The sequence below is a fragment of the Ranitomeya variabilis genome, chromosome 6, assembly GCF_051348905.1.
Source record: "Ranitomeya variabilis isolate aRanVar5 chromosome 6, aRanVar5.hap1, whole genome shotgun sequence".
In the NCBI taxonomy this organism is placed as follows: Eukaryota; Metazoa; Chordata; class Amphibia; order Anura; family Dendrobatidae; genus Ranitomeya; species Ranitomeya variabilis.
In genome coordinates this window covers 345,252,969-345,268,246 of record NC_135237.1, presented here as the reverse complement: position 1 = coordinate 345,268,246, position 15,278 = coordinate 345,252,969, and the positions used below count along the sequence as shown (strand labels likewise).

General features: G+C 42.5%; 1 protein-coding gene across 2 annotated transcripts in view; it reads right to left on the bottom strand.

Moving 5' to 3' along the window:
• The window catches only part of HIVEP1 (HIVEP zinc finger 1), a 311,461-nt gene that overhangs the window by 245,085 nt on the left and 51,098 nt on the right, over nt 1-15,278 (bottom strand). Inside the window, exons 1-2 of one of the 2 annotated variants that reach the window (XM_077269892.1) lie at nt 7,369-7,524; nt 6,978-7,123 (exon numbers count right to left, since the gene is read on the bottom strand). In XM_077269892.1, coding sequence (XP_077126007.1) covers nt 6,978-7,017 — 40 coding nt within the window. In that variant the 5' untranslated portion in view covers nt 7,018-7,123; nt 7,369-7,524. Of the gene's footprint in view, nt 1-6,977; nt 7,124-7,368; nt 7,525-15,278 lie in introns of those variants that run through there. The other variant, XM_077269893.1, reaches the window with a different exon arrangement.

Sequence of the window (15,278 nt, the reverse complement as noted above, 5' to 3'; positions counted from 1 at the left end):
ATAGCCACATTCTGAGAGCTGAGACTTTTTTTATTTTTGTGCTGACATAGCTAAGTAAATGCTTGTTTTTTTTGTGGGACAAGTTGATGTTTTGAGTTTTTTTGTTTGTTTTTTTGTTTACAGACTTTTTTGATTACTTTTTCTTCTGTGGTCTGATCCTGATGAAGAGGTTTGGAAATCTTGAAACGCGTTGACAAACTGCATTCTTCTTCAACTTCGTTTGTGATCCTCTCTTTGCACCTTGGGCAGTGTGGACTCTGAACCACCATATTCCTCATCCATTGCAACTTATCTCCTTGGTGGTCCTGCTGCAGCCTTTACATGCTTCTCTAGCAGCGGTGACTGTCCTAACCCTTTCAGGTGAGTGTACCTATAACCTATAATATTTTACACCACGTGATTATCAGATAAGATCCTATTTGCGCTTTTCTGTCTCTCCAGTTTTACCATTTGAGTTAAGGTACCTTCACACGAAGCGACGCTGCAGCGATAGCGACAACGATGCCGATCGCTGCAGCGTCGCTGTTTGATCGCTGGGGAGCTGTCACACAGACCGCTCTCCAGCGACCAACGATGCTGAGGTCCCCGGGTAACCAGGGTAAACATCGGGTTGCTAAGCGCAGGGCCGCGCTTAGTAACCCGATGTTTACCCTGGTTACCAGCGTAAAAGTAAAAAAAACAAACAGTACATGCTCACCTGCGCGTCCCCCAGCGTCTGCTTCCTGACACTGACTGAGCTCCGGCCCTAACAGCACAGCGGTGACGTCACCGCTGTGCTTTCACTTTCACTTTAGGGCCGGCGCTCAGTAAGTGTCAGGAAGCAGACGCTGGGGGACGCGCAGGTGAGCATGTACTGTTTGTTTTTTTTTTACTTTTACGCTGGTAACCAGGGTAAACATCGGGTTACTAAGCGCGGCCCTGCGCTTGGTAACCCGATGTTTACCCTGGTTACCAGTGTAAAACATCGCTGGTATCGTTGCTTTTGCTTTCAAACACAACGATACACGGCGATCGGACGACCAAATAAAGTTCTGGACTTTATTCAGCGACCAGCGACATCACAGCAGGATCCTGATCGCTGCTGCGTGTCAAACTAAACGATATCGCTAGCGAGGACACTGCAACGTCACGGATCGCTAGCGATATCGTTACAAAGTCGTTTCGTGTGAAGGTACCTTTAATGACCTAAGGCTAACATCCTCATTAATCCAAACCTCACATTCCCAACTACAAGAATTCTTGCATGCTGCACCAATTCTCTGGAATGCACTACCCACGACAATCTGATCCATTCCAAAGACCAACAGTTTTAAGTGTGGCCTAAAAATACATTTCTTTAGACTAGCCTATCGCCTCACCATGCTTATGTAACTATTCCCGTTTTATGTTTACAAAATTTTCTTCCAAATCAGGAAGAATATGATGTTACGTGAATATCCTATTATATTGATGATCGGACCATACAATACAAGCACTTTTTACCATTCACCTTTTGTGCCTCCCCCATTTCCTCATAAATTATAAGCTTGGGAGCAGCAGGGTCCTCACTTCTCTTGGTATCTGTTGAGATAAGTATTATTCTGCAATGTATTTATTGTCTATACAAGTCTCCTCTGAAATATAAAGTGTTGTGGAATATGTTGGCGCTATAGAAATAAAAAATATCATTATTATAAGAGCTAACAATCTGAGAGGATAAACGGATGATACAAAAGGTAAGGTTCATGTATTTTATGAACCAGCCATCTGTATAATAAATAATGATACTCCTGTACGAATGAATGGCGCTATAAAAATGTATAATAATAATAATAATAATAATAATAATAATAATAATAATGTAAACTGGTCATCAGTCTATATTTGTCCAGTTACAAAGTGCATGGAATATACACATGCATGATACATGTACCAGATTCTTAGGAGAAATGTAGGAAGACAGAACTGAAAAAAACTTACGTTGGTGAAATAATGTGACAAAACTGAAAAAAAAAAAGTTGTGGGCCCTGGAAATTTACCCAATTGTATAGGGTAGTGCATTCGAGAGTGGGAAGCTTGAATTATGGAGTGTGTTAATCATTCATCATTAGCAAAAGGAGAGCACGGGTAGGGCGATAGGCAAAAATGAGAAAGGAGATGCATGTTGTTCAAGAGCTCTGTGCGAGTATAATTTTATTATGTATTCTGTAGTGAATGGGCAACCAGTGCAATGACTGTTACAAGGTGGCGGCATCGCTATAGCAGCTGGACACTAATAAGATCCTAACAATGTGGTGCTCAGACAGCATCAAGCTCCAGTAATATATAGATACATGCACAGCAAATGTGGAATCATCCCTTTTTCCAAGAAAAATGCAAGAAAAATAAGGTGGCTTCAGCATCCAATAATGATCTATTTGCTTTGCTATGGCACCACATGGGCACCATATTTTTGAAGCCTGCGGCTATGCTGCAAGCTTCACTTTCCCTGTCACAGCCCACAGTGGTCAGGGCGAGCAGTGACAGGAGATGCTGGGATGCGGAGGTCTGGGGTGAGGAGTGAATCAGCAGCGGTGAGCTGTATAATACCAGGCTGCTGATAACTGCTCACTGACTCTGTCACTGCAGTGTTCAGAGCACAGAGGCGTCATCAAGCTGCTGTGCTCTGAGCACTGACAAACTCAGCTATGCCAATGTATGTCTCTGAAGAAGGCTTACAGTGACAGACCATGTATCTTATGCCCAACCTGCGTTATACCTCTCAAGACCTGTGTATATAATTCCCATCATGCGTGGTACCCCCAGAGCAATGTGTCAAAAGTCCACGGTGCGTGATACGTCGCAGACCCGTATATCAAATGCTCAGCGTGCACAATACCTCCCAGATGTGTATCTAATGCCCATCATGCATGATATACCCTAGAGCTGTGTATACCATGCCAATCATGCAAGATATGAGATAAGCCCCGCCGTATATCTAATGCCCACCATATTACACCACTGCTCCCCCCCCAGAAGTAGATGGAGCTGTGTAACACATTAGATACCGTGTATCAAATCCCATTCTGTGCGATATAGTCCACTGAGCCCTGTATCTAATCCCAGCGTGTACACTCCATGTATCTAATCACAAAGCTGGATTCCTACATATGCCCCCTCGGGGCTAAAGACTATAATGGTGCTGGCAGAGTGATTGTGGTCTCGGAGGTGCATCACTTTCAGGTCTATACACCTACTGGAGGTGGACACCAAATGCAGTCTACAACGTCTGGGTGTCCATCTCCAGTAGGCGTACATGCCTGAAAATTATGTACGTCAGAGCGCACATTGACTGTTGGCACCATTATAGGCTATAGACCCGTTAGTGCATACATCTGAATCCAGTTTTTTTTTTGGGGGGGGGGATTTCTGACGTAAGCCCCAACGAGGCCACTTAATGGGAGTATAAACACAATGTGAAAGCCCCCTTAGGTATCCATGGTTAAGACCACTCTTATAGTGACTGCAATGCCCTGCTCATGAGGTAACCAATAAATGTGAATGAGAAGAACTATACTACATTTCTAACTGGAGGTATTTGCTAAAATTATTATTATACAACCTACGTATTGGGTTAGGATTTTGGAGAGGAGAATACCCCTTTAATGCCCTGTGTCCATGATAAAATGCTTATATATTAGAATGCAGAACATTTCAGTATAAACTATGCCTAATCATACCAATTCTCCCATTTCTTGCTAGGCATCTGGCCCTACACGAGATCTACTTATCCTGTTATTCATAAGCCACACAAGTTGGATGGATTCCATGGAGCCATTTAATATATGCTATTGCTCTGCGATCCACCCATGGCCTATTAGATAATGATAGGTTCCATGATATTGAGCTGTGCGGCCCTTATTACCAGGGGTTACTTACTTGATATAGAGGATTTTGATTGTTTTATATTATATAATATTATAGGCCCCACGAACGCTGCTTTATGGCTCTAGTAGCAGAGACATTTTCCTTTTCCAGTTACACCCTCGTTGTTTCTAACCCACGAATGGAGGTGGCACATATTGAATGGCGCTGCAGCCAATTAAACATGAGGAGGGAGTTTATGCTGACCAATGTTGGCCTCTATAGTATGCTGTGGTAGCTAGCATTTCAGTCTTAACCAATAAGGGAGACTTTTCTTGAGCATGCCCAGTAGGTTTGTTTACAAATGTGGTCCACATGTTGCCTTCAGCGCATACACATTCGTTTTCTGCATTGTTTACATGGAGTTTTTACGGAATCACACTTGGCCTTGAACAATATATACTTAAGGAATATTGGGGATGAAATTGTAATGTTTAAGGACATGTTTGCTGTAAGAGTTGTATTAATTGGTGGATATGTACAGATGTTTTGATTTGATGCAGGGGGTTAAAATAGGAGGGCTGTGCCCCACTATTAGACTGACGAGGACCCAGATCTATATTAGGGGTCAAAACGTTGCTGCCGGTTCTGGATTTGTGATGAGATAATAAAGCAAGTTTACTATACTATACAATACAATACTAGATGCTGAAGCCGCCTTCTTTCACTTCTAAATATGTTCCTGGCAGCTTCATTGACAATAGATTGGAGACAGGAGAGTCTGGTAAGGCCTCAGACGTCGGTGATGTTCTCGCATTAGAAAATAAGTCAGAGTTTCATCAGCCTGTTCTGGAAGGTTAATTTTGCGAAAATTAATGGACATGTGACTGGCCCTATTCACTAATATAGGTAAGAGTGTTATCCGTGAAAATCACAAATAGAACTCGTATGCAAAAAGCGGATGTGTGAGGGATGAGCTCCAAGAGGAAGACCAATTAGTATTGTGTTGCAATTATGAAGACAAGTTTTTTGCTGTTTCAATGGTAATAAAAGGGCAGATTCTGTAGATATTTTTGAAGTACAGGTCACATGAGAGAGTGAAGTAAAAATCTGAGTCCAGTATAACACCAAGTCAGCCATCAAGGTGTTGGGCGTTTTGGAAGTCCCACTCATGGAAACGGAAATATTCCGCTGTACTTTAAAACTCAAGCCTAACAGTTACTTTGTTACACGACGCTGGTGAATACTAAGTAGGCAAACAAGTTTGTACAATTTTGGAAGTTTCTTTATGACTACTGTTTTACCTGGAGAAATCACAACTAACGTGTAGTAAAAAACATGAAAAAGTAATTCTGCTGGTTGTCACTTTCATGATACACTATTTTTTTGCGGATTTGCTACAGATTTTAGTATTTGAATGCAATAAGAAAAATATGTGGTAAATGTACATTCTCGCCTCATATCATGCATACATCTGTGGGAAGAAAAGGAGCTGCATTGTAAGTTATTCCGACAGGAGCCAATTTGGTTGCGTGTTAACCAGACAATCAAAACTTTCACGGACATTTAAACACAAAACATAAAAACGCACTGAAAAGTTAGACAATGTTCCTAGAAATTAGCTGGTAGTGTCTAAGCAGGAATTGACGTGTCAAGACTAAAAAAGAAAACTCCATTCCTCAAAAAATTAAATCCACTTTTGAGTGGGATCAATTAGACAGTAAACATCTTCAAAAGCTGAAATTACCCAAGACACCTCAATCCAAAATCATAAGGGAGGTCTGTCTATTGATGTCATGCCTACCCAGCTCATAACTGCTGCAGCCAATCACTGGACACAGCGGCCCTGTAGTTGGGTTGTCACCAGCAAAGACTCGCAAACTGAGTTGAGTTGAGTTCAGTCAGTGAGCTCAGTTTGTCATATAATACGTCTCGGAGCCTAAGAAGTAACCCAAGTTAAAAGAGGACAACCTTCTTAAGCAGCAAATCATTTTTTTTTTACATGAACACTGCTTGCTATTTAGAATGGAAGTGTTTTATGACTATTGTGATTTACTGAAGTCACTTTCAAGAACATGCTCAAGGTCAAAGCATTACCAGAAACCAAAATAGGTATGTTTATGCAATAGTGCATCTCTGCACAATCTTAATCCACTTGGTGTGGTGTGTACTAGGCCTCTGCCATCTACAGTGCCACAGAGGTAAGGGCCATCAGGAAGGAACCACGTGTTAGATGCACACTTTATAGCTGCCACAAAAAGCTACAACCGTAAAGTAAAATAATATGTGATACATTACAGCTTAACACACAAATCAATATCATACAGCAGTGTAAATATGGGCTTACACTGTTTATAAACCATCTTAATCATTATTGTACATTAAACAATAATTACAAGGCAAACTAAAAGTTGGCAGATTTATCTATGTAATTAGAAAAAAAAATACAATGTCCCTGCTGTGTTTGCACACAGAAAATATGCTTGGAAAAGCCAATTTTTGTCAAGTTCTAGGCAGTCTCATATCGATGTAATTTGTAAATGAGGAATATAAACAGCACATAATAATGTTGGCAAACTTGACATGGAGAGATTCCAATGGTTCCTTTTGATGATGCAGGGGCAGTAGTAACAGAGTACTAGCGCTATGAAATAAAGATGGGTAAAATGAAGTTTTCCCACTGCAAGCTTGACTTCAACTGAGTGACCCTTGCTTCTGAACTTGACCCTAGTTCAAATCTGGTTGATGAGGCCTACAAGCACGGGTCATGTTGTAGGCCCTGATAATGGTAAAGGTGTCTCTATAGAAGTCTTGAGGATGATGTCACATAATCCGCTTGGCCAGAAAACTTATAATTCAATGTGAGTTAGGGCATTCGAGCAACACTGACATGTAACTCAAGAAGGACAAAGGATGCTCCACGCTATATCTGGGGGTCATGGAACAGTTTACTGCCTTAGAAAAGAAGCTGGAAAAGCGTGAGATGAAATCACCAGCTCTTCTTATGACTCTATCCAGGACAAGACTGCAGCTAGCAAACAATGACATGCTGCAGAGCATCTCCCTCCCTCGCACTGCCACCTTTACTAGGTAAACAGCTGGATGCATCCCTCCAAAACAAGCATACAATCAAAACAGAGAAACCATTTGCTAACCTCTTAGGTTTCTGGGGTGGATCTGTTTTGTCCGAGGCATGATCCTCCTCCTCCTGAAGCCTGTTTTTTCCTTCTCAAAAATGGAGAGCGGTGCCAGCGGAGAGGAGCCTCCATATACCCGCCAAGTGTACCAGTTAATCCAGCAGCTGAGCAAGGGAAGGAGAAAAACAACATGAGGGAAGACAAGACTAAAGGGGAGCCAGGATGCACTGGTCTGGGACTTCACTCCCCTCCCGCACCCCATAAAATGTACAGCACTGCATTTGATTAGCAAAAATAATAACGAGCAAAGACAGAATGGAAACTAATAGTGCGGTTTAAGGAAAATAAAAAGGGACGAGGGCTCTAATGAATACTACAGCAGCCTTACACACGTATACAGTACACACACCTCCTTCAGGGCAATGCAAAACAAAACAGCATCATCCTGCACATGAAGATCTCGCTGGCTGCTCGCCTCTGGATCATTCATGGTTTTATGAATCACATGCGATGTGCACAGCCCACTAATGTGCCTGCTTTACAAATCGGGATGCCTTGTCGTCCTATTGCAACACTGCAAGTATACTGGGGAGGGAAAGAGAGAGGGAGGGAGAGAGAAAGCGGGAGAGGAGGAGGAGGGAAGGGGAGGTAGGGAGACAAGGGGTGACAGAGGAGAGAGGGAGAGAGAAAAGGATAACATTTGCTAGCCTGTGAATGAAAGCGCACATGCACATATTCAGAAAGCATGACATGTACCTCCACACAGACAAGGGACCTGCCAGGCTCACAGCGCTAGAGGGGGAGGGAGCCAATTAGATCATTAGCACTCTGAAATGGGATCTGCACACGGCTTAGCCATATTATTTATTAGTTTTGCCAATTATATTAATTTGCAGGGATTAAAAGCATGCAGAAAAACGCTGTGTGGTGTCCAACAACGATGGACTCAGCTTTGCGCCAGTGAAAATGCCTTGGCACTGACAACCTGCAAGGGTGGCGGACAATAGCCAGAGGTGATGCGCTCTCCTTTGCACAAAGTGATGCTTTTTCCACTTCACCCATCAGATTGCAGCAGCTATTTTCAGGCCAGCATTACAGAAGCAGAGCCGTGGCGCAGGGGTTAATTCTCATCCCTCTACTAGAGGATGGCTTTAAGGGTTAGTTCTGAGAAGAGGCAGGGTGCCATGAGCAGAGTCTGGAAGCCTGAAGGAGGGTGGGCTTTCACCAGTGCTGGGAACATTAATGGGATGAGGGGGCTGGATCTAGGGAGGCACAGATGAGGCAGGAGTCAGGCACTTGACAGTTTGGAAAAGACAAGGGGCGATACAGAATGGCTGAATAATGTGCAGCAAAAGGGGGAAGGAGCAAAGAGAGTGAGGAAATATGAATGAATCTGGGAGGAGGAGCGTGGGGAAACCCCTATGCAACATAGAGCGCCTAACAGGAACCCAAGAGGATTAGGCGGTGGGGAGATTCTCTGCACTCCATGATGCCAGCCAGGGCCTTAGTCACACAAATCCCAAAACTGTTAACCCTTTCAGACAATAGGACATCCATGTTTACAGCTTGCTTTCCACATTACACACGTGCACAAAGGCTGAGCACACCACAGGATACATAGATCCATCACACAGAACTGGGATCATGTCACACAAATTCTACATTTAGCAATGAATGGAAAATAAATAAGACGCATCATTATTATTTCTTACAAGTCATCAGATCATGGTTCTTGCTGTATAATAAATTAAGAATAGCACCTTCATACGCAATGTTACAGACTCATCACTGGCGGATATAGACAGAAAAGGGCCCCTGTGCAAGAACCATATATGGGCCCTTTGCAGCCCAAGACCTCCTAAAAATACAAAATTGCACCTGCTTTCGAGATAGGAATGGCCCCCTTACCTCCTGGGCACCTGTGTCGCTGCACAGGTTGCACCAATAATACATCCGCCCCGGACGCTAATATTTAGTTATTGTATTTTCCAGAGAAAACAAAAACTGCCACCCTGGGGATCTAACACTGCTGGAGTAAACTACATGGCTTGCACTCACAGTACGTTCAGTGGCGACTCGATCATTTCTGGTTTTGAAATAAGTGCAAAATGTCCAAGGCTACGTCCCCACGGTCAGTTTAGGCAGCACTTTGGACGAAGCGGACATGTGCTGTGTTCAAAGCGCTGCTGGTTTTTGAATGCAGGTAATTCCGCATGTGATCATTGAACCCGTGCGGAATCACCGCGCCCAATACATTGCACTGGTGATATTAACCTTGCAGAGACTGAGCGTCTCCACAGGATAAATAGACATGCTGCGGTCTAGAAAGACGCGCCGCATGTCCATCTCTGCAGGGAAGCCGGGGGCGTCCATACACGCATAGTGAAGATGGGATTTCTTGAAATCCCATCCACTATGCTGTAACATCTGTATGCTCTAACATCTGGCCGCCGTGGGTTGGACGCTGCGGATGTAAGCAGCGTTTACTGACCGTGGGAACATACCCCAAGGGTCCCAATACACAGATGAAAATCCCCTGAACCCGAGATTTTGGCGAGACCAACTATATAATGAATATAGGGGTCTCTCGACTCATTCTTGTCAGATTGTTGGGCAGAGAAGACTGGAGCCGTTGGAATTTCATAGGCCGATCCTTTTGTTTTCAAGGGAGATATGCTGCTAGCAAAGGTTTTTGGCAGCGACTTTCTGAGAGCTAAAGTGTATGGAGGAGTCTGGAAAGATAACTGTCAGATGAACAGCCATCTTATATGTATGGCCAGCACAAGGTTTTGTTCATATCAACGTCTGTTTCTATGATAAATTAGATAGATGTTTTACATGGTGGACACTGGCAGCACTTGACAAGACTTCATAGACTTATAATGGAGGCCATCACTTTGACAATAATAAAAATAATAATTATTCCAGATTTTAGCTGAACCTTAGGCACAAATGTAAATATAAGGCAATAAAATCACATGCAAATTGATAGCACTTTCCACAAACTGATCGTCTGACAAGGTTCCCAGTATTTTAACTCACAAGCCACACAGTAACTAGCATGTTGCCTACTCGCAGACCAAGAGTTGCAGTGATCGACCATTGTATAAGAGTGATAGTGTTAAAAGCTGTATATTCAAAGAGATTCCTTTCTTCTGAAAAAACAAGGCTATAACTCTCGCCATATAATAAATTATGGTGTATTTACAAAATTAGTGTCCAGCTCCTGCAAAGTTAAATCAGAAAGAAAAAAAAAATTGGCCATTTTTAGTCAATGCAAGCATAACAGTCATGTGTGGTCAGGTAGACTTGTCACTGAATAGTGCTGCACAAGAAGTGACGTCACCTTTTTGACAAGCACGCAACAGCGCTGATTTCCTTTGTTTCATCACGGGTCTGTGTACCCACCAGAACTATACATGGTGGGATCTGCATGCATATCACTATCATTTTCACAGTTATCAGGCTATGCTTGCTTAATGTCATCTGCCATGGGAGAAAATATGGGCCAGAGATCTGAGCGTATTTCATTTCAGATGTGAAGATGATTTTCAAGGACAATGAGGAGACTGCTTCATTCCCACCTCTCTGCACCGAGTGTTGAGAATGGGAGGGACAGTGTGGAGCACCAGGCATTAACACACCATCTTCTGGTATGCTAGCTTTCTACTGAAGAATTTGGCAGATCACTGGAGCTGGTTAAAACCCTTTATTCTTTTATATCCTATGGAATTAAAATGTAGACGATATCTCCTGCATTCTGATAGAAGATAAAAGGCCTAGCTCGTGTATGTATACATGTTCATACCCAGAGGATCTACATAGACAAGAACTAAAAATATCGTTTTTGAAGTTCTATAATCTGATAAGTTATATTACGATTGTAGTATCAGATCTACAGAAATATTAGGTAGCACCACAGGGGACCTCCAGAGCTAACAAAAACATTCACTGCAAATACAGTATTATAGATGGACATAACTAATACAAAACTGTACATTAAAGGGTTATTCATTATTTCCATCTTAGCAAGTTATCAACCTTCTAGAGTAGAACAATGGTATTCCCATCATTGTCCCACATGTGAGGCCATGATCTGTTCTCTGCATCCGTGGGAGTCCCAGTTATCAGCAGGTCCTTTCTTATGGACAAAGAATTACTTGGGAAGATGGGAATAACATTAAAAATAGAGGTTAGATTATACTTACCCAGGGGCAGTCTCGGTCCGGTCCGATGGGCATCGTGGTCCGGCGCCTCCCATCTTCATGCGATGACGTCCTCTTTGCTTCCTGTTGCGGCTCCTGCACAGTTGTACTTTATCTGCCCTGTTGAGAGCAGCACAAAGTACTGCAGTGCGCAGGCGCCGGGAAAGGTCAGAGAGGCCAGTCACCTGCACACTGCAGTACTTTGCTCTGCCCTCAACAGACAAAGTACGCCTGTGCAGGAGCCATGACAGGAAGCAAAGAAGAGGACGTCATCGTACCAAGACGGGAGGCGCCAGATCCGGACCGCGACTCCCATCGGACCAGACCGCCCCTGGGTGAGTATAATCTAACTTGTTTTTCTTATCTTTCAGGTTACATCGGGGGCTTATCTAAAGCATTACAGAATGCTGTAGATAAATCCCTGATGCCGGTGGCCGCAGCTTATAGGTGAATTTTGGGGGTGACAGATTCCCTTTAATGTCATTAAATTTATTTTGTGCAAAAGGTACAAAAAAAATCCTTTTTTTAGTCAATTTAGTAAACTTAATTCTGCGATACTTTAGTCATTTATAGTGATGGGCGAACCCATTGATGTTCGGGTCCGGCCGAATTAAAAAAAAAAAAAAGTTCCCCACCAGATGAGGTGAGCCCACATCTTACCCAGCACATGTCAGCTGTTTTGAACAGCTGACATAGGCCCACAATAGCCGTGCGTGGAATCACGATCCACCCATGGCTATTAACCCGTTAAATGCCGCTGTCAAACTGACAGCAGCAATTAAGAAGTGCTTCTGGCAATCGTGCCGGAAATCTTCCCACTGGTGACCCCCCGTCACCAGTGGGTTGGTATGACAACCAGAAGTCTCCTGGAGACTTCTATGGTTGTCACTGCCTGCTTGCTGTGAGCGCCACCCAGTGGTCAGCGCTCATAGCATGTGAGTAATTCAGCTACATATAGGCGATCTGATCATCAACTATACAGTATGTAGCTGAGCCGATCAGGTTATGGCTGCTTCTAGTTTCCCATGGAGACTATTGAAGCATGCCAAAATTAAAAAAAAAAAAAAGCTTTTAAAAATATAAAAAATAAAAAAAAATCTAAGCGTTCAAATCACCCCACTTTCTCCCCATTCAAAATAAAACAATTAAAAGAAAAAAATCAAAAACACATATTTGGCATTGTCGCCCAATCAATAAAAAAAAAAAAAAAAAAAAAGGAATAACCTGATCGCTAAATGGCGTAGCGAAAAGTCAAAATGCCAGAATTAAGTTGGTTTTTTTTGTCACCGCAACATTGCATTAAACTGCAATAGCGGGCAATTAAAATATCGTTTCTGCACCATAATGGTATCATTAAAAACGTCAGCTCGGCACACAAAAAATAAGCCCTCACCCGAACCGAGATCACGAAAAATGGAGATGCTATGGGTATTGGAAAATGGAGCTTTTTTTTTTTTTTTCTTTTTAACAAAGTTTGGAATTTTTTTTTTCACCACTTAGATAAAAAAAGAACCTAGACATGCTTTGTGTCTGTGAACTCGTAATGACCTGGAGAATCATAATGGCAGGTCAATTTTATCATTTAGTGAACCTAGTAAAAAAGAAACAAAATACAAGGGTGGGATTGCCCTTTTTTTCTTGTTTTCTAGTACGTGACATGGTAAAAATAATGGTGTTGTTGAAAAGTACAACTCGACCCGCAAAAAAAAAAAAAAAGCCCTCACATGGCCATTTTGACCTAAAAATAAAAAAAGTTATGGCTCTGGGAAGAAGGGGAACAAAAAATGAAAATGCAAAACGAAAAATACCTCTGGTCATTAAGGGGTTAAAGGTGCCTACATAATACACCATATAGACTCCTGACCAAAGAATAAGGACACCTTCTGCCAGGTGCCACATTTTGAATCTGCAAGTACTTAGGCTAGGTCCATACTATATTTGTGCACACATCGGGCGTGTTTGCTCCCTTCCCGATTTCCTATTCTTTTGCATGTTTGTCGCACTTAAATGTTGGAGATCACCAAACAAATGTAAAATATTACATAAAGATAACGCTAGTAAACAAAATGCGTTTTTAAATTAAGGTCTTTATTATTTAAGGGAAAAAGAAATCCAAAGCTACAGGGCTCTGTGCGACACAGTGATTTAAGGGGGGTGGGGGCAAACAATTTAATCATTGTTTATCACATCTTTGGAAAGACAAATTTAAATTCCATAGCCACGTGCAGGCCTTATTGCCACACCTGTACTCAATCAACAAAACACATAAATAGGACCTGCCTGACAAAGTGAAGCAGACTAAAAGATTCTCAAAAGCTAGACATTGTGCCATGATCCAAATAAATTCTTGAAACAAAGGAATTAAGAACTATCAATCTGGAAAAGGTTATAAAGATATGCCTCAAGCGACCCACAGAGAGCTATTATCCACAAATGGCAAAAAACATAAAACAGTGGTTAAACTTGCCAGGCGTGGCCAGACTACCAAAATTACCCCAAGATCACAGCGATGACTCATCCAAGAGGTCACAAAGAAAAACAACATTCAAAGAACTGCAGGCCTCACTTGCCTCAGTTAGGATCAGTGTTCATGACTCCACTATAAGGCCGGGATCACACATACGCGTGATACGGCCGAGTCTCGCAGGTGAAGTCCCTCCTCTGGCGCCGGCACTTGGGAGTGGAGCGTGCAGCTCCATGTGCTGCTGTGCGGCTGCACGCTCTGCTCCGGAGTGCCGGCACCAGAGGAGGGATTTCACCTGCGATCTAGGCTGTATCTCGCGTATGTGTGATCCCGGCCTAAGAAAGAGACTGGTCATAAATGGCCTGCATGACCAGGTTTCAAGACGAAAACCTCTGCGGAGCAACAAGAACATAACGGCTCACCTCAGTTTTGCCAGAAAACATCTTGATAAGCCCCAAGACTTTTTGGAGAATACTCTGTAGACTAACAAAATAAAAGTTGAACTTTTTGGAATGTGTACGTCCCATTACATTTGGTGTAGAGGTAACACAGCATAACAGAAAAGGAACATCATACCAACAGTAAAATACAGTGGTGGTAGTGTGATGGTCTGGGGATGTTTTGCTGCTTCAGGACCTGGAAGACTTGCTGTAGTAAATGGATACATGAATTCTGCTGTCTATTAAAAAATCCTGAATGAGAATATCTGGCCATCTGTTCATGACCTCAAGCTGAAGCACACTTGTGTTTTGGATCATTGTCCTGCTGCATAACCCACCACCAAGTCCACCTCTGAATGGCATAAGAAAAACAAAATTAAGTCTTTTGCGTGACCTAGTCAAAGTCCTGACCGTAATCTGAATGAGATGTTATGCCATGACCTTAAAAAGGAGGTTCATACTCGGAAACCCTCCAAAGTATCTGAGTTACAACAATTCTGCAAAGATCAGTGGGCTAAAATTCCTCCATAGTTGTAAAAGACTCATTGCTAGTTATCGCAAACGCTTGATTGCAGTTGTTGCTGCTAAGGGTGGCCTAACCAGTTATTAGATTTAACAGGCAATCACTTTTTCACACAGGGCCCTGTAGGTTTGGATTTCTTTTTCCCTTAATAATAAATACCTTCATTTAAAAACTGCATTTTTTGTTTGCTTGTGCTATCTTTGTCTAATATTTAAATGTGATTACTTATATGATACATTTTAATGTGATAAACATGCAAAGAATAGGAAAATCAGGAAAGGGGCAAACACTTTTTCACACAACTGTATGCTCAGGATGTATGCCCCTGACTCTGAGGCATCTGTCCACCAGAAATGCATACCGCATGGTATAAGTTTCTTTGAAGTAGCCCTCTGCACAGGAAAGCACAGTCTGCTTCACATTCCTATACAATAAGACACTTAGCATATTTGTCGGACTATAAAACGCATCAGAACTTAAAGACGCACCTAGGTTTTACAGGAGGAAAACAGAAAAAAAATTGAAGCAAAAAATGTGGTCATGACACATTGTTATGGGGTGTGGTAGGGGGATCTGCTGTTGACACTGCTACAGGGGTAATGTCCCCCAATTCTGTATTAATATCCCACATGCTGGTATATACGGTATATGTCCCCAATCCAGCTATACATAGCCCCCTCATCCCCA